At 41.4% G+C, this 21,803-nt stretch overlaps 2 protein-coding genes across 2 annotated transcripts; both read left to right on the forward strand.

Annotated features, from left to right (window-relative positions):
* Positions 1 to 1,054: 1,054 nt before the first annotated feature.
* LOC132707550 (acetyl-coenzyme A synthetase) lies at positions 1,055 to 14,046 on the forward strand. Its single transcript, XM_060679450.1, has 6 exons — positions 1,055 to 1,633; positions 7,749 to 7,944; positions 9,442 to 9,981; positions 12,783 to 13,106; positions 13,169 to 13,358; positions 13,412 to 14,046. The coding sequence occupies exons 1-6, from the start codon at positions 1,323 to 1,325 to the stop codon at positions 13,861 to 13,863; spliced, it is 2,013 nt and encodes a 670-aa protein (XP_060535433.1). The 5' UTR covers positions 1,055 to 1,322; the 3' UTR covers positions 13,864 to 14,046.
* A 552-nt stretch (positions 14,047 to 14,598) lies between these two features.
* On the forward strand, positions 14,599 to 21,717 carry LOC132707319 (uridine-cytidine kinase-like 1). The gene is made up of 8 exons (XM_060679120.1): positions 14,599 to 14,757; positions 14,934 to 15,070; positions 15,126 to 15,299; positions 15,359 to 15,636; positions 16,078 to 16,278; positions 17,545 to 17,667; positions 18,773 to 19,174; positions 19,669 to 21,717. Exons 1-8 carry the CDS (start codon positions 14,705 to 14,707, stop codon positions 19,981 to 19,983), a joined length of 1,683 nt encoding a protein of 560 aa, XP_060535103.1. The 5' UTR covers positions 14,599 to 14,704; the 3' UTR covers positions 19,984 to 21,717.
* The last annotated feature ends 86 nt before the right edge of the window (positions 21,718 to 21,803 follow it).

A 21,803-nucleotide genomic window follows, 5' to 3' on the forward strand; every position in this document is an offset into this window, starting at 1 on the left:
TTTTTCAAAAATATACAAGGTGCGCCGCAAATTCAAAAAAAAACTAAAAAATAGGTTCCCCTATTATTTTGAAATTGGTTATAACTGAAAGACTGTGATTCAGATCTCACTTTCTTTTATATTGCGATATAGCCCGTATCTTCTTCTTCTTTGACGGCCTTATCCGTTCCGGATGTTGGCTATCATCATGGCTATTCTTATTTTGTTGGCTGCCGCGCGGAACAGATCGACGGAAGTCACGCCAAACCATTTTCTCAAGTTAGCGAGCCAGGATATTCTCCTTCTACCTGGTCCTCTTCTTCCTTCCACTTTACCTTGCAGGAACAGCTGTAGTAGGCGATATTTGACGGGGTTTCTCATAATATGGCCCAAATACTCAAGTTTGCGTTGTTTTATGGTATTCATGAGAGTTAATTGGCAGTTCATTCTTCTGAGGACCACCTCGTTGGTGACTCGGTCCATCCATGAAACTCTCAGGAGTCTTCGATAGATCCACAGCTCAAAACTCCTTATCCTTTTTTCTGTTGCTTCGGACAACGTCCAAGCCTCGGCCCCGTACAACAACACTGAGAAGACATAGCAGTTTATGATTCTCTTCTTGAGTGCCATATTGAAGTCTCGACTGCAGAGAAAGCGCCTCATTTGTGTGAATATTGTTCTGGCCTTTTCTATTCTGCACTTTATTTCTTTGGAGTGGTCCCACGATTCATTGATGTTACAGCCAAGGTAGGTGAAGCTGTTCACTCTCTCGATGGTTTCGTCTTTACAATACAGCACACCGTGTTGATTAATAGATTTAGCCCGTATAGACAGCAAAAATATTTGTATTTAAGGTTTTCACCTATTGTACAGGGTGTTCCCTATATTCCGTGCTAAATGAGAGCAATCTAGTTTATGATCATATTGCTACAAAAAATAGTTCCTTTGGTAAGGGGTTCGTGCCAGCAATCAACATTAAAGGACCAATTTACTCAGAAACATTAACGAGTGCTTTTAATTGTGCTACTTTGAGGTGACACTATAAAAAATGTAGACGTAGACATCATGAAATGCTTCGTGGGTAGAAAACTGGGCCAGCCACCGTCGCCTCTCGTTAGATCGGAGCTCTGTGACGCGGGCGTCGTTCCCGCGTGTCCGTTGAATGTTTCAGTGGCGCGGAAATCGTTAACGAGGCGCACGCGCCGCGCGCCAAGACCGACCCGCCGTCGCCTCGCTCCCGCCAGTCCTTTTTCCCCCGCCGTGGTGCGCGTTGCGACGATAAAAGAACGTCCGCCATTGCGCCCGCTAGTTAGACGACCCGTGATACCCGCGCCGACGACGAAATGCCGTCGGAAAAGTCGGTATACGAGCCTAGCGCGCACGCGTCCAAGGGCGCTTACGTCACATCGTTACCCCAGTACCAACAAATGTACCGGAGGTCCGTCGACGACCCGGAAGGCTTCTGGGGCGAGATCGCGCGTCACTTCCACTGGGAAACGCCCGCGGACCCGGCCCGCTTCTTCCGATACAACTTCGACGTCGCCAAAGGTCCGATATTCACCAAGTGGATGGACGGCGCGACCACCAACGTGTCGTACAACCTCCTGGACCGGAACGTGAGGAACGGCCACGGCGACAAGGTCGCATTCTATTGGTGAGTGGTTGGCGCGAAAATTTTCGAAATTCTCGCGGAAACCGAACCCTACGAGATGTGTCCAAATGTCGAGTTTCGTCCATCTGACGTCTCGAATCAATCAAATCAAATCAAATTTAGACTTAGTTAACAAGAAAGAATCAATTAAATTATATGCAACATTAACGTCACAGCGTAAATGATGTAAAAATAATCACCGGGGTCAAAACGGTTTGAAATTTACCAAGGCGGCGTGGCTTTTATTTATTACTGCAATTGTTTTTTGTTTAGTTCGACATTTTAAAATATGTTTTCGACCAGTAAAATGAAATTCTTTAAAAATGGTTCGTCGGACGACTTCTGAGAGACGTTTCATTACACAGAAACGGATACAGCCAAAGAGACATAGCCAAAATGGTAAATAAATGTCCGTCAACTGTTTAGCATATCGTTGGGCGTTACTGTAACGAAAATAGGATTGAGAATAAGTCAAGGTTAGCTTCAATGAACCTGAGGAAAGATTATATAAAAGAGGTATCCAAAAAAAGTTGGAACGACGGTTTGGAAAAAGGTGTAACCCCGAAACAATTCGACGAATCCTGGGAAAAAATAATTTACATGGTCGAACGGCCAGAAATAAGCTTTTCATTAGCCGAAGAAATAAACGCGCGAGATTGGCATTCGCTAGAGAGCGTGTCGATAAAGATTTCAACTTCTGGAATTCAGTAATAGTTGCCGATGAGACCAAAATAAACTTATTTGGATCCGATGGAAAAATATCAGTGTGGAGAAAGCCTAAAGAAGAATTAAAATTACAAAATTTAAAAGCTTAATAAATAGAGAGACGTTCACTGTATAATTTCTAACTATCCAAAACAACAAAAATGGACAAATGTAACCTACAAATACCACTGTTAAATGACATTATTTTTAAATATATTTATTCAATATTTTTATTTTATATTAAATATTTTTTCAAATATATAATATAAAAAATTATTCAAGATAAAGGGGGGGTTAAAATTGCGAAAAAGAAAGAGCTTAAAAAAGCTATAGCTATAGCTGTCATATCAGTGAGATGTCGACCAATCCATAAAAGAAAATCAGTTTTGATTGCTTAAAAGCTGCTGCGACATGAAATGTCCTTCGCAAAATTGGAATGAGTGCAAAAAATTTCGCTGAGTACTCGCGAAATTTCGAAAGTACTTGCGGTATCGCACCAGCGAGGCGACGTTGCCGGTTGTATTTTAAATTCGGGGACTGACAAAAATTGTTCCGAACATGATTTGGTTAGTTTGTTAGAATGACGAGGTTTGTTTTTCCCTGGAAATACTGTCTCAAATTCAAAATCAAATGAAAGATTATTAATTTTTTTGCAAAACACAAATTTTATGTTTGTTTTTATTTTAAATTTTCGTTTGATAGGTATACGTTGTTATTAATTGACGAACATAATATAAAACATGATATAAAGAGATGAGACTCTGAAGTAAATATTATGGCAGTCTGATGAAATTGATTATTATTGTCAGATAATAATTGCTTTCTTTAACCAACCATAGAATATGCGTGGAGGTTTCGTGCGAGATACGATTCCATAGAAAAAGAAGAAGAAAAAGAACTAACCAAATACCTGGATCCGAATTTTTCAACATTTATGACTTGTGTTCGGTCAAATTTAACGCACTTCTCCTAGCCACATATCACACTTTCGTCCTATTACTATACTGCCTACAATGTCGAAAATATTGGAGTCCATAGTCTGTAAGCAGTTGGTTTCCTTTTCGAGGAACAGAGAGCTTCTACCCTGCACTCAGTCAGGCTTTCGTGCTAACCACAGTACTGCCTCCGCTCTGCTGACAATTGTGGATGATTTGTTTAGAGCTCACGACAATTTCGAAAACACTTGTTTAATTCTATTGGACTATAGCAAGGCTTTCGACACCGTCGTTCATACAGTTTGAATTGCTAAGCTTAGATATTTTGGTCTGGGTGATGTAACTTTAATTTTCTTTTTAAACTACTTTGCAAATCGCGTTCAAAGTGTCGTATTGGCTGGCGAAGCGCCCAAGTTTTGTGTTGTATCAGAGGGCGTAGCTCAAGGGAGTATCTTGGGACCTATACTCTTTTCTTAATACACGTCCGACTTTCCTAGTTTCCTCAAACACTGAAGACATCAATATGCGGACAATACTCAGCTTTATCATTCTTTCGAATCGAATGATCTGGATCTGGTTGACTATGCAAGAAAGGTTTGAAATTAACTTTTGCCGTTTTTGATATAAAATTGTACTCCATCGCGAACCTATCTATTTATATGAAAAGTTGGTTAGAGTTGTCCATATCCATAACAGGCTAACTCGTAGTCGTGAACTCCTTAGGGTACCTAAGTATGGTACAACCTTATTTCAATGTTCTTTTACGTACCAGGCCTCAAAATGTTTTAATAAATTACCATCCAGGGTCAGATGTGCCCCCACCATCTCAATTTTCAGTGAAACGTTATTTACTTTCTATCGTTCCATTAAACATGAGTAATCTTATACTACAGTAATCTGTGACAATCGTACATTACTCTCGTTATAATGATATGCTTTGGTTGTGTCTTCTTCTTTACTTCTAATGGCCACGACTACATAAGATCATTCGGCCAGCTTACACAATTATGAACATTATTCAAATATCCTAAAGAATGCCTTCTTAGGAAAGGGTCTGGACCAATCCATCATCCCCCGGATTTGTTACATATACAAACTGGAATTTCAAAAAAAAAAATTCTTTGACCGATTACAAAAAACGGCCTCCTCCGCTTCCCCGGCGGACCATCCGGGTCCATCCGGCCTCCATACCGGCATGAACAGGAAAAGATGGAGCCCACCACGATTATAACTTTAAAACATTCACTGAACACTAAAAACACTAAATGCACAATGTGGATACCGATTTCAAAGTTTTTGGGGACGATTACAAGGGATTCTGTCGGGAGCGAACAGAGGTTAAACCTCCGCGTGCAATGCTCCACCACACAATCCCATATACTTTGGTTATCTTAGTCTCTGTTGAATACCGCCACCTACTTTATAAGTTTTTTTAAATATTCTGTCAACATGAATAAAGACATATTATTATTATTATTAAATTGTTATTGTGTTCGATTTTAGTGAATAGATAGTGTCCTTTAGTGATATAACTATCCCGCGATTTCGCTGTTTTCCTCATACATGCCAGTAACTTAACGTTAACTTGATTTGTATTAAAGTTTAAACATGCACGTAAACTGGTCGAATGATCTTAGGAGTGTCGGCCAATAGAAGTAAAGAAGAAGAACCAAATACCTGTCAGCGGTTAAATGTTGATGCGCGACCTGTTTAGTTTTAAAAATATCGAAAGAATACGCAACTAAACAAATTAATCAAGTAAAACAAGCCGTCAATAAATCGAACCCTAGGAGTGTACAAAACTATTGTATATAGTATATTTTTGAGTTCGAGACCTGGGAACTAACAAAACGTCACGAAGACTAGAACCGGCAAAGACGCATTTACTTAGGAGGTCTGCAGTATTAGGGATGGAAAGAATAATAGAAATAACTTACGTCGTACGGAGATATACGACTATTGGAGGCGACAAAAGATTTGAGGTTCATTGCAGTGGCGAAAAATTTTTCGTATTTTGAGGCTTTATAGTCAGAAAGATCCACAGTGAGAGTGCACAACAGTAATAAAAAATAACAGGAAACCAGACTATTACACATTAATAATTACATAAAAAATACCACATTAAATAAAAAAAAACAGCCCGAAGATCTACCAAAGTTAATGTTAAAATATGCAGGAAAAATTATATTTTTCAAATTTCCATGAAGTATAGGTTATGTCGCGTGTCGCCGTTTCACGTTGCGAGTTTTCGTCCTCGTGACGTCAGAGGTCGCGGCAAAGTCGGCAACAGACCGCGTGTTACGTCGTCGCGACGGATAACCCCGGGGTTACGCGAGGCTCGTCTCGTGGGCCCCGCGTGGCCGCTACGTACCCGAGACGCGTAATTGGCGGCATTTCCGCGAAACACTCGAAGCTCGTTAATTATTTAACATGTCCATTAGTGGCGCATTAATCGTCGCTACAAACATCGTTAGAGGCCGTTTTTTTCCCGAATGTTATCGTATTTGGCGTTTAAAAACAAAATATGAGGTCGCCTGTTTGAACAAGTTTTAGAAATAATAGACATAATTCTAAAAAATGCAGTGTAATGAATGTTCTTTTCTCGTAAACCCAACATTGAACAAGTATCCCAAATGTATTTATTAATTAACGGTGAACGTTTGAAAATTGTGAATAGTAATAAAAACCTCGGTGTTATATTTGATTGTAGACTTGGATTCGTGAAATACGTATCTTTGTTGGTGAACAAGTCTCATTTTGTTTTGCGCCATTTATACATGTCCTTAATTTCAGTTCACGGAGAATTTTAACTTAATCACTTGTCCTCTAGTACCCATGTTAAGATAGTGTTAATAAATACAGTTTTGCAAAAAAATCAAAACAGCTGTTGCAGATTTATTTTCGGCTTGCGTAAATTTATTTGATAGCATTTCCCATAAAATCCAGGAACATAACTGGCTTAAGATTGCCGTTTTACGTTGCGAGTCTGCAAAAAAAAATTTTTTTTCTCTCCTTGTTTTCATGCATGAATTCATCTTATTTTATGCTCAAAACACGGCATCTGATATACAAATAAGTACCACGCGTAGGTTTTTAGTTTAATATTTATTTCATCAAAAAACAATATTAAAGTATAAATTATTGCAAGGAAATAAAAAAATGTGGCGGCTTGAGTTTTACAGTAAAAAATCCTAAATTATATTAACAAAACTAATAAATATCATCACCATGCTCATCTGATACAGCTCCAGCATGGATTTGTGACTTTCTTCAAGCCAACCTCTCAACGTGCTTGAACAGCTATTGCAGCATACTTTTGGCAACCAACTTTTATCTCGCTCATCGATAGAAAATCCAAAAAATAGCTTATAAGCTGTTTTAACCAGATCGCTCATGACATGGCGCTGTGGTTTTAGTTTGTATTCCCCACATATGTAGCAAAAACAATCTGAGGAATTTTTAAAATCCGTGGCCTGGTTCTGTGGTGGAGCATTGCACGCGGCGGTTTAACCTCCGTTCGCTCCCGACAGAATCCCTTGTATTCGTCCTCAAAAGTTTGATATCGGTTGCCACTGTGTGGACTTAGTGTTTTTAGTGTTCAGTGCATGTTTTAAAGTGATAATCGTCGTCGGCCCCGTCGTTTTTCCCTGTTCACGCCGGTATGGAGGCCGGATGGGCCCGGATGGCCCGCAGTGGAAGCGGGGGGAAGCCGATTTTTTTGGTATCGGTCAGAATCGTTTTTTGCTAGCTGAGCAAATTATTGGTTATTTTTCTTCTTTGTACGTGGTGGTCATTGACCAGAAGCGAAAATCCTCGACGGAAGTCGGCAATGGGCGAATGATCCTAGCAGTCGAGCCCAACATTTTTTTGTGAAACGCATAATTGAATTGAATTGAAGTCCATGGCATTTTGTAACCTAAAATCACATAAAATTAATTTTAAAACAACTTTCAAACTTCTATTTTATATTTATTGGCTCTACTTAAAAAAAAACTCAAACGACACATCAAATACTTAAATCCAATGTAGAGAACATGAACTTTATGCAGAACTTACCAAAATATTTGATATAAAAGGTAAACAATTAAACGACAAGTTTTCACTGAACTGTTGTAGTGTCACAATGAATACTGCGCATGCGGGTATTTACTACCATAAAAGCTGCTAACTTCTCAAATAATTTGATTTTCAATGTTATTAATTAATTATTAATTATTATTAATTATAACTTCCTGTTTAGTTCCCAATTTAAACATTTAAGTGGAGTAGCTTTTGCTAGACTTCGCCTCTTCTCTACTGTACATTTGTATATAGCAATATACAATAATTATTATTAATGCAAGGACCATATAAACACTCCTACTAAAAAAACCTTCAGTTTATACGTTTATAATGTTCGTATTTTTGTACGGACAATCGAATTTATTTACGCTACTTCGTTTAGAGGTTAGAGACGACCTCTTCTTCTTTTTGCGCAGGGAGGGCAACCACCCTGACGATTACAGCCGGCTTACGTACCGGAAACTGCTGGAGGAGGTGTGCCGTCTGGCCAACGTGCTGAAATCGCGAGGTGTGCAAAAGGGCGACAGGGTCGCCGTCTATATGCCGATGATCCTCGAGGCGGTCGTCACGCTGCTCGCGTGCGCCAGGATCGGCGCCGTCCACTCGCTGGTGGTGAGTCCGCAAAATCAAGTAGCCCGGAAACGATATGGATCGTGGTCATCGTTAATCGACGTCGATCGATTAAAAGCGGTCGAAAGTGGCTTTTCCTTTCACGTATACTTTCCGGGTGTCGAATTTCGCGCGAAGGTCGCCGCCGTCGCGACGACCTTGGTTCGACCGGAAAGTGACCGAACGATAAGAACGACATTTCTCGCGGTGATTCGAAAAATTTCCTAGCGGCGGTCATGTAACGCGTGTTCGTTTTTTGATGCGCTGCTTTTTCGAAAAACGGGATTTTGGAAGTTTTTGGACGCTTTGCGGCAATCTAAAGCCCATTGAAAAAGTAAAAGACTAGTTAAAATTTCCGTGTCCCATCATTTTTTTGATTAATCGCATAAATTGCGAGTTGTCTTTCCTTACTTTTTGGACACCTGGTATGTGGCGTTGTCATGCATTTTTAAATAGTTAAATTTATCGCGTAAAATGTCCCACCCTTTCCTCGTTTTTTTGGCATCTGGTATGTATGTGACTTTGTCAAGCAATTTTTAATGTTTGTCAAAACACATTTCGGTCAAAACGTTCATGGATATTTAGGAAAATTTTGGGATATTATCCGTTGTTAATTTTTTTTGATTAATCATGTACATTGCAAGATACCTTTTTTTAATTTTTAAACACCTGGTATGTGACTTTAGCGATCATAGTTTTGTCAAAAATTTCATAAATTTTTAGGGAAAAATCCTTAATCGAAAACGATTTAAAATTCCCATGGCGAGGTTTAGTCAAGCATTTTTTAATGGTTCTCGAAACATAAATTCGCGGCCCACTGAAATTATTCATCTAACCCAAAAAATAAACAAGCTATTTGGAAGACAATTTATAATGCCTTAGTATGAGTTTAAATTTGTCAAGAGTGCTGATTTTTGTATACGTAGATATTTGGATAGCTTTTAATTGTGTTAGAGATTGTCATACCGATTATTCAAAAATAAGGGTTGAGTTACTACCTTATTTGTTTTTACCAACGCAGAAAAAGAGGTTTTTCTTAACTTTTTCAAAGAAACTTTCACAGGCTACTGTAATATTTTTGACAAAACTTCTGGATTCCATCTGCGTCGGTTTTTGCTGAGTCGATAATCCTGCTGGATTCTTCTGGGCTTGACTGAAACAGTTTCAGTCAGAAGTTTTGTAAAAAGAGATTTTTTTATCTGATCAGCAGTTTTTAATAAAGATGAACTTAAAGTTCACAATAGGCAAGTCTATATCTGAATTAAAAAAAAAAAAAGAGCACAAGCCAATAACAAAGAATCACCGACTAATGAGTACACTTCAACAAAGTGAGGTAAACGCTTATTGGCGTTTTTACGATTTATTTGCGACCTCTGGCGGCAAGAGAGGGTTATACCGAATATTTTACTATGCAAGCATAAAAAGTAGAAATGCACGCAAGAAATTTAGCGAAATCCTGTCGGGGTTCTTTCTCCCCTTGAACCATTGCCCGTCGGTCAGTTCGCAGGCTTCTCCGCCGACTCGTTCGCCGAACGCATCGTCGATTGCGGAGCTCGAGTGCTCGTCACGGCTGACGGCGCGTGGCGCGGCGACAAACTGATCGCCCTGAAGTCGATTTGCGACCAGGCGATGTCCAAGTGCGCCGCCGACGGTCACAACGTCGAAACGTGCCTCGTCATCGGCCACCTGGGGCGCGTCACATCGCCGAAAGGAGCGTCGCAACGTCACAAAACACCGATGACGGTCGGTCGCGACATCTGGTGGCACGACGCGGTACCCCAGGCCTCGTCCAGCTGTTACCCCGAGTGGGTGCGGGCCGAGGATCCCCTGTTTATGCTCTACACCAGCGGATCGACGGGCAAACCCAAGGGGGTGCTGCACACTACTGCCGGCTACCTCTTATACGCCGCCACCACGTTCAAGTACGTGTTCGACTACCGCCCCGATGACGTCTACTGGTGCACCGCCGACGTCGGCTGGATCACCGGCCACACCTACGTGGTCTACGGACCGCTGGCGAACGCCGCCACCTCCGTCCTGGTAAGCATCTCCGTGTCTATGACAACGAGAATCTAGCCGCCATCACTCTGTTCTCTGTTACGGAACTTAGGGAAGTTTTCGAAGCCGAATAACTCGCGAACGGTCGGAATCACGGGCTTAAAAATTTCCTCCGTTTTAATGTTGGGCGATCCGCGGCGGCTCGCAAAATACCGAGCCGATCCGACAATCGGCGGCCATTTTGTCGGCTGTTTTTGGTTTTCGCTCGGCAAGTCGCTATTGAAACGAAGTAATTGTCCAAAATGTCGAACTATCGAGATGAAATTAGGCGGGAATTTTGAGGTCCACATCAAGATGGAACTTGCGGAAACTGGGCGGGATTGGAGTATTTTTTTAAACAATTTGAAATTTTTTTTTTCGGGAATGAAAACGGTACGTCAGATCGAAAAAAATCTAGAACCAGAAGACGCGCAAAATTTGGAGCAATAACCCAGAAACATAATCGACTTGACGCGCTTATGAGCCAAAAACTGAAAATTGTTGTTTTTATATTTATTTATTTATAAATTATGGCTATCGACTCTAGACTGAACTAAGACTATCTAACATATTAATCAATCTATTGTATGTATTTGGGTACAGATCGATACAGCGTCGAAAAAGAAACTTTTTTTCTGTCCTCTGTTCTCTGTAAAAATTGTTATGTTTCGAATGGTAAACGCTTAGCACAGTCTCTTTTTTTTCCCGTGCTTCTATTTGGTTCATTTTCAAGAACAAACTTTGTTTAGTTAGCGGTGACACACCGGCATTTGTCTCTACTTACTGGACGCTATTCTCTAAATAGTTTTTAATTAACTTAATCGAAATATTTGATAATTGAGCCGTTTATTTTGAAGGTGGCTTAAGTCCATTTTCATCTTTCATCCAGTTGGCACTTGCGACATTTATAATTTATGCTGAACTGTCAAAAAATAATTTGGTATTGAAATATATTTTAGTACATTTGAAAATTTTATCTCGCGTACATTTTAAAAATAATATAAATACTGAAAATCCTAATTTTGAAGGTGACCTAAGTTTAGGTCGCCTACTTTTTGTTGACTGCGCTAAAAGTGCGGCTGAAAATGTTGAAAGCAGTGATGAAGGTAATTTAAATTACGTTTTGATATTAAATCGCAATTAAGAAAATTATGTTTAGTTTTTCTTCAACAGAGGAAGAGGAAGTAATTGAAAATGAGAATTTACAAAACAGCACCTTCAAAGAAGGATTCGGAGAACACAGACGTTATATTCAGAAAATTCGTAAAAATTAAACGGAATTCAGGGAAGAGATACGATACACAATCGGAAAAAATTCCCGCCAAAGTTTTTTAAAATGCCAATGCCGAAAAGACTGCTTGAAAAATTTAAATGAAACAGAAATAAAACGTATTCTCGAAATGTTTTGGAACTTACAAGATTTTAATAAGCAAAATATAATGCTATACGAAGCGATCGGACACGGTGTCGTAAAAAGGAGACGCCAGAGAAACGGAAAAGTTTCGAAAATCGAACTGAGGTGGGTTTTACTTGATGAAAATCCATTTATCAAAATAAATAAGAACTAAAAGTTCAAATTTATTAATTTCGTGAAAATCTGAACTTTTATTTCTTATTTGTTTTGGAAAAGTTTCATGTAGAAATCAGAGTTTTACCTATCGCTTAAATTCTAAAACGGGCAAAGTTGCTCTTTTTAAAAAATTCTTTTTTGATACTTTTCAAATAAACGAAGGACGATTGAGACGTTTACTAAAATCTAAAAACGTTGGCAACGATTTACGTGGGCGTTTGCCCGGATCGTCGAGAAAAATATGTGATGAAGCAAATATGATTGTTTAAAATCATATTAACGGGTTCCCGAAATTTGGATGCTATGATACGAGGTTAGCGCCAAAGTTTCCCGGGCCGACGTAGATGCAGCTTCAGTTTCACTTTGTCTTCTTTTAAATACATATCATAGTAGGCTGCAAAGAGGCGTGCGTCTTTTGCGCAATAATGCACCTGTCCGTACTGCTGGTGTTGCTGGTGTAACGAATAACTTGTTAGTAAATTTATTTCTATTATCTAAAAATATAATTTAAATGTTTTTTTTTTTTTTCATTTTTTTAAGCTATATGTAACGCACTTAAGCTCTTTCACTTTTTGTAACAAAACAAATTTTTATTTTGTCCTTTTAAGGTAAGCAAGGTCATATTGTACACTTATTTTTTTTTTTATTTTAAAAAGTGTTTAACTCGGCTGGCTATTTTCTGCAGCGTATATTAAGTATTTTCACTGTGTGTATCATTTCACCACTTTTGTATCTGGTAGGCCAATCATTAGTTTTCACCAATCCTGTATAATGCGGAACTAATCTCAATACTAAGAAATTTTGTTCGATACCTCCCTAAGCTATGTCGAAATTTTTAACTTTCCACCGGCTCCGATGGCGCAGTAATAAAAATTTATTTGAAACTATGTTATGGTCGGAAAAATGAAGAAAATAATTATTTTCTCGAAAACGTATTATTCGAAAACAACCACAAAGTATTAGCGGATCGAAAAATTCAATAATATATATGTTTTTCCATTTAAAACTTCCATATTAATGCTAATTTTTCGAATGGGCGGCAACGTCGCAACGATGTGTATGGTTTTTCGTATATTTTGGGTGTTAGACGATTCGGTGGCCCAAAATACAAAGTTTACATAATTTTATTCCTCAAAACGGCGATGTGTCGTTTTGAACGATTCTAACCTCAAAAAACGAAACGATCGTTGTCGCCGTTCGAACCGATCTCTGACATCCCGGCGCCATTTCGCAGTTCGAGGGCACGCCCTTCTACCCGGACCACGGCCGCTTCTGGTCGGTAGTGGAAAAATACAGGGTGACGCAATTCTATACGGCGCCGACCGCGATCAGGGCGCTGATGAAGTTCGACGAACGGCTCGTCAAACGTCACGATTTGACGTCACTGCGAGTGCTCGGCTCCGTAGGCGAGCCCATCAACCCGGAGGCGTGGTTGTGGTACTACCGCGTGGTGGGCGGCGAGAGGTGCTCTATCGTCGACACCTTCTGGCAGACCGAGACCGGGGGCCACGTGCTGACTCCCCTACCCGGCGCGACGCCCATGAAGCCGGGCGCGGCGGTAAGTTTTGCGGAGCTCCCGCCCACCCCATGCGGGCAAACCGCCACCTCGCGACGTTCCAGGGGTTCCCCTTCTTCGGCGTCGAGCCCGTGCTCCTCGACGAAGGCGGCAAAGAGATCATCGGGGAGGGCGAGGGGTACCTGGTGTTCCCGCGCCCGTGGCCCGGCCTAATGAGGACTCTCTTCGGTAACCACGACCGTTACGAGCTGACGTACTTCACGAAATTCCCCGGCTACTACTGCACCGGCGACGGTAAGCCTCTTCTTTTTCCCGTCGTAGGCCGCTCGCCCATACACGTTTCGCAGGCGCCAAACGCGACGCCGACGGCTTCCTGTGGGTGACGGGCCGCGTCGACGACATGCTCAACGTGTCCGGCCACCTGATGTCCACCGCGGAGGTGGAGTCCGTGTTGACGGAGCACCGGGGCGTCGCCGAGGCTGCCGTCGTCGCCAAGCCTCACCCGGTCAAGGGCGAGTGCCTCTACTGTTTTGTCACCGTCACCGAGGACGGCGTGTTCGACGAGCGCCTCCTCCGGGAGCTCAAGCAGCATGTGCGAGAAAGAATCGGGCCGTTTGCCCAACCGGACGTCATCCAAAATGCGCCCGCATTGCCCAAGACCCGATCCGGCAAGATCATGAGGCGGATACTCAGGAAGGTGGCGGTCAACGACCGAGACGTCGGCGACGTCAGCACGCTGGCCGACGGCACCGTCGTCGAGCAGCTGTTCGCGATGCGGCCCCCAGACGCGGCCGCGTAAACAACCGCGTGACGTCACAACGTTGCGAACGTAATTTTGTACGCTCGAAATCGCGCATTTTCGCCTCCACGTCAACGCATATCATTCCATTGTTATTGCCGGTATTGTTTTTATGTTATTATGTGTATACAACCCTGTTGCAGCGCAATATGTATAGTGTTAATAAAGTCGGTGTTAAACGAACGAGTTCTATGGTCTCCGATCGGATCGTTATCCTCTCGAGTGAATCCACGGTCATCCCGTCAACAGTCAGACGAAACGCAATAAAACTCGCACAACCGTCTTTGTAATCCTCCAAATGACACGTCTGGTGGAATATTTATGACGATCGAATCCCACTAACAAATAAAAAAATAAATGTTCTGTGCTCGCTAGCCATTTCGTCGCGTCAACGATCAATCGAAACGTAACGAAAATTACACACCCGTCACGAAAAATTTGAAAATTCCTTTGCTAGTGAAATAAATACTTCTGGTGTCTCTGGCTCTCGCTTTGCCGATCGAATCGCCGAAAGATGTCGCCTCCGGCTATCGTGCGTGATCAAACATTGTCAAATAGACATGTTCCGTGGTCAACAATCAATCGAAACGAAACGGAAATCAGACACCTGTCATTAAGATCAACCAAAATAACGGGACCAGTAAAATATTTACGGTGTTTGAGGCGCTTCTGCGAGTTAGATTTCTATCGTCCGTGATCCCGAGTTAGAGAGTATATTTCTGGTCAGCGCGAGGGTTTCGTTATTCTGTGGTTCGCGAATTAAGTTCGTAATCGACGTCGCGGACAAGCCGTGGCAGAATCGTTTTCGGCGGCGGCGAATGCGACGTAAAATAGGTTGAAAATGGCCGCGAAACTTGCGACGATGGACCCGCCGTCGTCCGCCAGCTCCGAAAGGTAACGCTTGTTGGGGGTTGTCGCTTCACGCGCGAAACAAGGCGGCGTTTATAAATAGCCGGACGATGCCACCGGCGCAAAAAACGCAATTAATTTGCGACTAATCGAGCGCAGTTCGACGAGTTTCTAACCTTGTCGCGTGCGTGTCTCGAAATTCGGGCGACTTTGCATTGCAGCGACCTTTTGGAGGCGCACGAGTACGCAGAGGTGTTCCCGGACATGGACGCGGAAGACGAGAAGAAAAGCGGCGACTTTTACAGCACACCCGCGTCCCCAATCACGGTGCCGTACTGCCCGCGGCCCCCTTCTACGGGTAATTTCCGTTTTTCGTCAATGCCAGCGGCGTAACCTTATTGAATGGGCCGTAGGGTCGGCGCAAAAGTCGCCCCGGGCGCGCAGGCAGCGCACCACGTCCCTGAACCAGGCAGTTACCCAGTCTCAGACGGAGGTTATGATCCGTACGCCCCAGCGGACGATTTACACCGCCGGCAGGCCGCCATGGTACAACTGCGAGGGTCAAAAGGTCGAGCCTTTCGTTATAGGTAAAACGGTGTGGCGGGGGGCGGCGTCGCGCGGGATTTTAGGGGTGGTTGTGGTTCAGGTATATGTGGGGGGAGTGCGTCTGGCAAGACGACGGTCGCGGAGAAGATTATAGAGTCGCTGGGGGTGCCGTGGGTGACCCTGCTGAGCATGGACTCGTTTTACAAGGTGCTCAACGAGAAGCAGCACGAGGTGGCGGACAGGAACGAATATAATTTCGATCATCCGGACGCGTTCGATTGGGACTTACTCGTCGCCACACTGCAACGTCTGAAGGAGGGCAGGAAGGTCGAGGTGCCCATCTATAACTTCCTGACGCACTCGCGGGAAAACCGAACGGTACGTGGCGTTGATGCTTTTTACCCCTTATTCAATGATAAATTCAGAAATTGCGGCCATTGAACCATGATACGAAATTTTTTATATTTATAAATATAGGTTAGAACCAAAGCATAAAATACTTCTCTATTGATTTTCTTTTTTTACACCATAGTAGAGAAACGTGTTTTTTTTTACTCTTGAAGCGAGACTAGGTATTTTTTTACTTTGCCTACCAATGTCGATGCTGGTTACGTGTTCTGTGACCAAGCCGTGGTCTGTGATCGTCCGTCTGCGTTTTTGACATTACGCAGCCGCGCATTCTGCGGTTTACCTTTTTGAAAACTTATTTGTTCGGAAAGGACGACGGTTGGCGTGCAAAATGTGTTGTTTACCTGTTTCTGTACTCGTATTGAGTAAAATAAAAGTCGCGTCGGGCCTAGTGCGTTTATCGGTTCTCAGAAAACCATGTACGGCGCGAACGTCATCATCTTCGAGGGCATCCTGACGTTTCACAACCCCAAGGTCACCGAGATGCTGGACATGAAGGTTTTCGTGGACACGGACGCGGACGTCCGCCTGGCGCGGCGCCTCAAACGCGACATCAGCCAGCGCGGGCGCGACCTGGACGGCGTCCTGAAGCAGTATACCAGCATGGTACAGGTGGGTTTCGCGGTTGTTTATTTTCTGCTCCTGGTGCATCAATTTTTATTTTGTTTTTAATGATCGCAAGAAATCAAATTTTTCGCCTTGTTATCTTGGATTCGGAGTTTAAATTCTAGTTTTTCTGGTTCCCTAAGTACGTTTTGATGGTTCTGTTTCAATATTAAACTCTATGTAAGAAATTTTTTTGTTAGAAATATTTTACTCCTTGTATGACAAATTTTGAAAATACCGAGAGCCTTCATTATTTTTTCGAATTACTTAAAATAAATATCATAAATGTGACTCACTTTACTTTCGTTATTGTATTCCTTAATATAAATATAAAAAATATTTCTGGAAATAGTATCAGATTTTTGATTAAGGATTATTGATATTTAACTACATTTTATTTATCTACCTGCATGTTATAAATAAATAAATAACGACAGGATAACTCATTTAATGCAAATTAACTAAGAATCATAATTAAATAGTTAACAAAATAGACCACTGTATTTATGAAACAAGCGAGGAGTTATATTAAATATTTCTTTATGTATGTGTAGTGTACATTTCATTCATCTGACAGTGTTTAGGGCTACCTCGAAAATTCGCAGCTAGGCGTGTTTTTTCATTAATTCTCTTTAGTGTGCTTTTCTTTTGCAAAAATAGAAAGAGTAGTGGTAGTTTTGAATAGTTTCATTACTGGTTATACCTACTTTATAATCATATACCAAAAAAACTTGTGTTTGTAGTTGGAAAAGTTTAGTTACTGATCATACCCACTTTATAAACATATATTGTCCATCTGTCATGAGTTTTGAAGTTTTTGAGTTAAGACAAGAACCGAAGACTGCGCAGCAGTGATTTAACTGAGAAAACCAAGAAGTTGCTGAGAAGTTTTTTGATGTCTGATGTCTGTCTATATCTGTCTGAGTAAAATACTTTTTATTGCACCATAGTCTCGCTTAGGCTTATAAGCTCTCTCCAAATCTATGTTAGGAGTATTACCAGTATATATCGTTCAGCACACATTCGTAAAGGTCCGCGCAGAAGACGCGGAATGTTATAAAATTCCCCCACCATCCATCCATCCAAGGTGTGTTCTAGAAACCACGTCCGGGAGGCGGGTTAAGGGAGTGAATTTTATGTTACAGGGTGTTATATTATAAAAATATATGCAGGTACAAATATAAATCGGGCATAAAACAATATACGGGATATTTTGCATATTACGTGAAGTCTAAGTCGTTTTTGTTACTTTTTTCTTCGCTACGTCCGTAGCCTTCGTTCAACCACTATATCGCGCCGCTCATGAGCCACGCGGACATCATAGTGCCGCGGGGCGGCGAGAACGAGGTCGCCATCCTGCTCATCGTGCAGCACATCCACACGCAGCTCCAGCTGGTGCGTGCCATACGTATATACCGGGTGGCACAAGAAAGTGGAAACCATCTATAACTTTTAAACGGCTCGAGATAGCGATTTGAAATTTGGAAGGGTTGTCCAATTTTTTGACAATATGTAGTCAATGGCCGCACTTCCGGTTCGAGCGGAAACGACAGGAGGCTGCCACCTTCATAAATTGTAAATGAAACTTTTCTTTACTTGTCTAATGCCAAATAGCATTTAATGTGGTAAATTATTATTTTTTTAGGATAACCTATTTTTTTTCAAATGGCACCTTAGTGGGAACAAAACCTTTTTAAAACGGGTACTTTTTTTGCAACATTTTGACATCAACATTTTCAAAATCCTTTAAAAAATAAGCTTTACTTACTTACTTGGGTCGATTTACTTCTATTGATTATTAATTGTCAAGTCGGTAAGATTAGTATTTAATAAATAATAAAATTCAAGGAAGAGTTTGTTCTGAGATTCAACGATGGTATATGCTTTTGGAATACGGGGATACAGTCCAAAACTGACGCGAGTGTTGTAATCATACGTACGTCATAAGCTACAAGCACTTTTTACGGGAAACTTTTCTTTTCAAATTTGTCAATTCAATGTCGGTAGAATCGATTTGAAAATGATATATGAACGTACGTTACCGTTAAGACAAGGTTTACATTGACACAAAATATCGCATTCACTTATTTTGGAACGGGAGTTTTGTATTTATTTGAATTGAATAAGTGCGATAGATATTTACTTAATAACCAATTTATTTTAAGATGAAACGTTAATAGAATGTTTTCAAAATGTCCTCCTTCTTGTATACTCTCTGGCTCGAGAAATTACATTCGCCGTAACCCTTCCTAACATCTCCGGAGTTATACTATCAAATGCAGCCGTATTGCTGCTGTAATTCTTGTAGGTCGATTACTGTCTTTCACGTGCCCTCAAACAAAAAAAATCTGTGTGTTATTCTTCGATAATTTTCGCCCATATTTACCCTTCCAAATTTCAATTCGCCGTCTCAAGCCGTTTAAAAGTTATAGTGTTCCCACTTTTTTGCGTCGCCCGGTATTGCTTATCCCGCCCCCTTCCTAATCACCTCGTTCCGTAGCGGGGCTTCAAGTTGCGCGAGGAACTCGCCCAAGTGTCCGCGATGAACGGCGGCCCTTTGCCACCCACGGTCCGCCTTTTACCGACCACGCCCCAAATCCGCGGTCTGCACACCTTCATCCGGAACAAGGACACGCCCCGCGACGAGTTCATCTTCTACAGCAAGCGCCTGATCCGCCTGGTCATCGAGTACACGCTCGCCCTGATGACGTTCAACGAGAGGGTGGTCGAAACGCCGCAGGGGGTGCCGTACGCGGGCAAACGGATGGCCGCGAACGCCATCTGCGGCGTGAGCATCCTGCGGGCGGGCGAGACGATGGAACAGGCCGTATGCGACGTCTGCAAGGACATACGCATCGGCAAAATCCTCATCCAGACCAACCTGCAGACGGGCGAGCCGGAGGTAGGGGTTTTTTTTTTTCTTAAGCGAATTTTATATACGGAAGTGATTCGTAGTTGTATATTTTTTTTGCTTTCTCTTTCTGACTTTAAGCATTTGCAGTATAGTTTTTGCATGTTACGGGTTCGCTTTTCGAGAGTAGTCTAAAACATGGTGATTCTTAAAAAGTTGTGTTTCTAAAAAATGGCAATACGGATTCAAAATATATTTTTTACTATTTTGGATTTATGTGATACAAATTTATGTACCGCTTTTGTTAACTTTTGAAGTCATGTATAAGAGCTTTTCCTTACACATGAATTAACGATTTCTACGGTTTTATGTCCTTTGGTAGTGATAATAATAAAATTTCCAAGTGGATGTGCATTAACGCGCCACTGGAACGAAATGGGTTAAGAAGGAACCTCGGCAAGACGTGTAGCCTAAATTAACCGTTGATCACCATCAAGGGTGTAAGTTTGGGCAATTTTTCTTCACTTCCCTTCTTCTTTCGTCAGCTGTATTACCTACGACTGCCCAAAGACATCAAGGACTACAAGGTGATCCTGATGGACGCGACGGTGGCGACGGGCGCGGCCGCCATGATGGCTATCCGGGTCCTGCTGGACCACGACGTCGCCGAAAGCAACGTGCTGCTCGTGTCGCTACTGATGGCCGAGTCCGGAGTGCGATCGATAGCTTACGCGTTCCCCAAGATCCAGATCGTGACGACCGCCATCGATCCGGAGATCAACGACAAGTTTTACGTGCTGCCCGGCATCGGGAACTTCGGCGACAGGTACTTCGGCACCGAACCGTCCTGCGAGTGCTGAGTGGGCGTTCCCGCGCGTCGCGCATATTGAGAACAGGACACGTTCGATTGTGGTTCAAGTTGCGTCTAGTCCCGGAAGTTTTCCCGATTTTGTGTATTTAAGAAGCGTCGCGTCGAATTCGTCCCGTAATCCAGGGGCGTGCGTAAATTCAAACCGACGACGGTCGAAAAGGGAAAAAATGGTTTTTTATTTGTCACGTAAGAAAATCTAATGAATCGTCCTCACGGACGCTGCTGACGAAATGAGTAAATGATCGAAAATCGATTTTTCTATAAATTTCGACACCGTGTATCTGGAAAACTATGCAGGCAATACGGGAAAAACGAAAAAATTTTACTTTCCATCAGTAGATTTAATAAACATAATTTTTTTCTGAAAATTATAATAACTGTTATTGAATTAATGAAAAATCGATTTCTCTATAGATTTTAACACTCTGTATGTTGAAAAAGAAGTTAGTTACGACAAAAAAACAAGAAAAATTTATAAATTCTCGAAACATCAGCGGCGCGCCACGATTTTAGCTATAGGATGATTAGATCGCCCTCTCGGGCGCCACTGAAATTAATATATATATTTTTTAGTTACACGAATAAGCTTGTCAAGTTTTGACAAAATCAGTTTTGTCGGTCGATTTAAAAAACTTTTTTTTGAAAATTATAATTATTATTAATTATTATGAATTGTTGAAAATGGATTTTTCTGTAGATTTTAACAGTCTGTACTTTAAAAAAGAAGTAAGTTACAAAAAAAAATCAAAAGAAAAAGATTTAAGTTTTCAAGGGTCGATCTAAAAAAAAAAAAAAATATGAATTTTAGAAGCATCAGCGGCGCGCCAACGATTTTAGCTATATATATCGATTAGCTCGCCCTCTCGGGCGCCACTGAAATTAATATATATATTTTTTAGTTACACGAATAAGCTTGCCAAGTTTTGACGAAATCAGTTTTGAGTAATCAATGGAAAACCGATTTTTCTATAAATTTTGACACTCTTTTGACTGTATAAAAATAGTGGGAGGGAACAAAAAAGTTTCATTTTTGATCGGCCGATCCAAAAAACAATATAAATTCGAAACGTCAGCGGCGTACCGCGATTTTAACCGTAAATATCGATTAGATCGTCCTTTCGGACGCCACTGAATGGAACGTAAATTTTTTCAATTACACAAATACGATTGGCAAGTTTTAACGAAATCAGCGGGTGCGTAATTAAATGAAAAAACGATTTTTCTATACATTTTGCCGCTCTGTAGTCCGAAAACGAAGCCAGTTCGGAAAAAAAAACGGAAAGAACAACGAAGTGTCATTTTCGATAGGTGAATTTGAAAAGAATGAATTCTTCGAAATATCAGCGGCGCACCACGATTTTAGCTAATTAATAATTAGGATATATGTATTTTGAATTACACAAATAAGCCTGCCAAGTTTTCAAAAAATCAGTTAATGCATCGATGAAAATAGGATTTTTCTATAAAGTTGTAACACCCTGAATCTCGGAAACGAATACGCCCTTAAAAGATGTTTTGTTCTTAGTGGTAACGTTTCGCACGCCACTGGATAACGCCGACGTGGTTCCGGCGTATGTTTTCGAAAAAACGGAGAAAGTTCCCCAAAAATTGTGTTGTGCAAAGAAATAAAGTCGGTCCCGATAACTTTTCAAGCATTATAGTAGTTAATTTGCCCGTTTGGGCACTATGTTGATTGTTTGATTAGAAAAATAACGATTAGAAAGGTATATTTTTTCCTAAACCTTATACGACCCGTACAACTGTTCTTCTTAAAATTGTCCCTAAGCATCTGCGCTCAATTTACTACAA

This window comes from Cylas formicarius, unplaced genomic scaffold, assembly GCF_029955315.1.
Source record: "Cylas formicarius isolate icCylForm1 unplaced genomic scaffold, icCylForm1.1 PGA_scaffold_9__14_contigs__length_23061073, whole genome shotgun sequence".
Taxonomy (NCBI): Eukaryota; Metazoa; Arthropoda; class Insecta; order Coleoptera; family Brentidae; genus Cylas; species Cylas formicarius.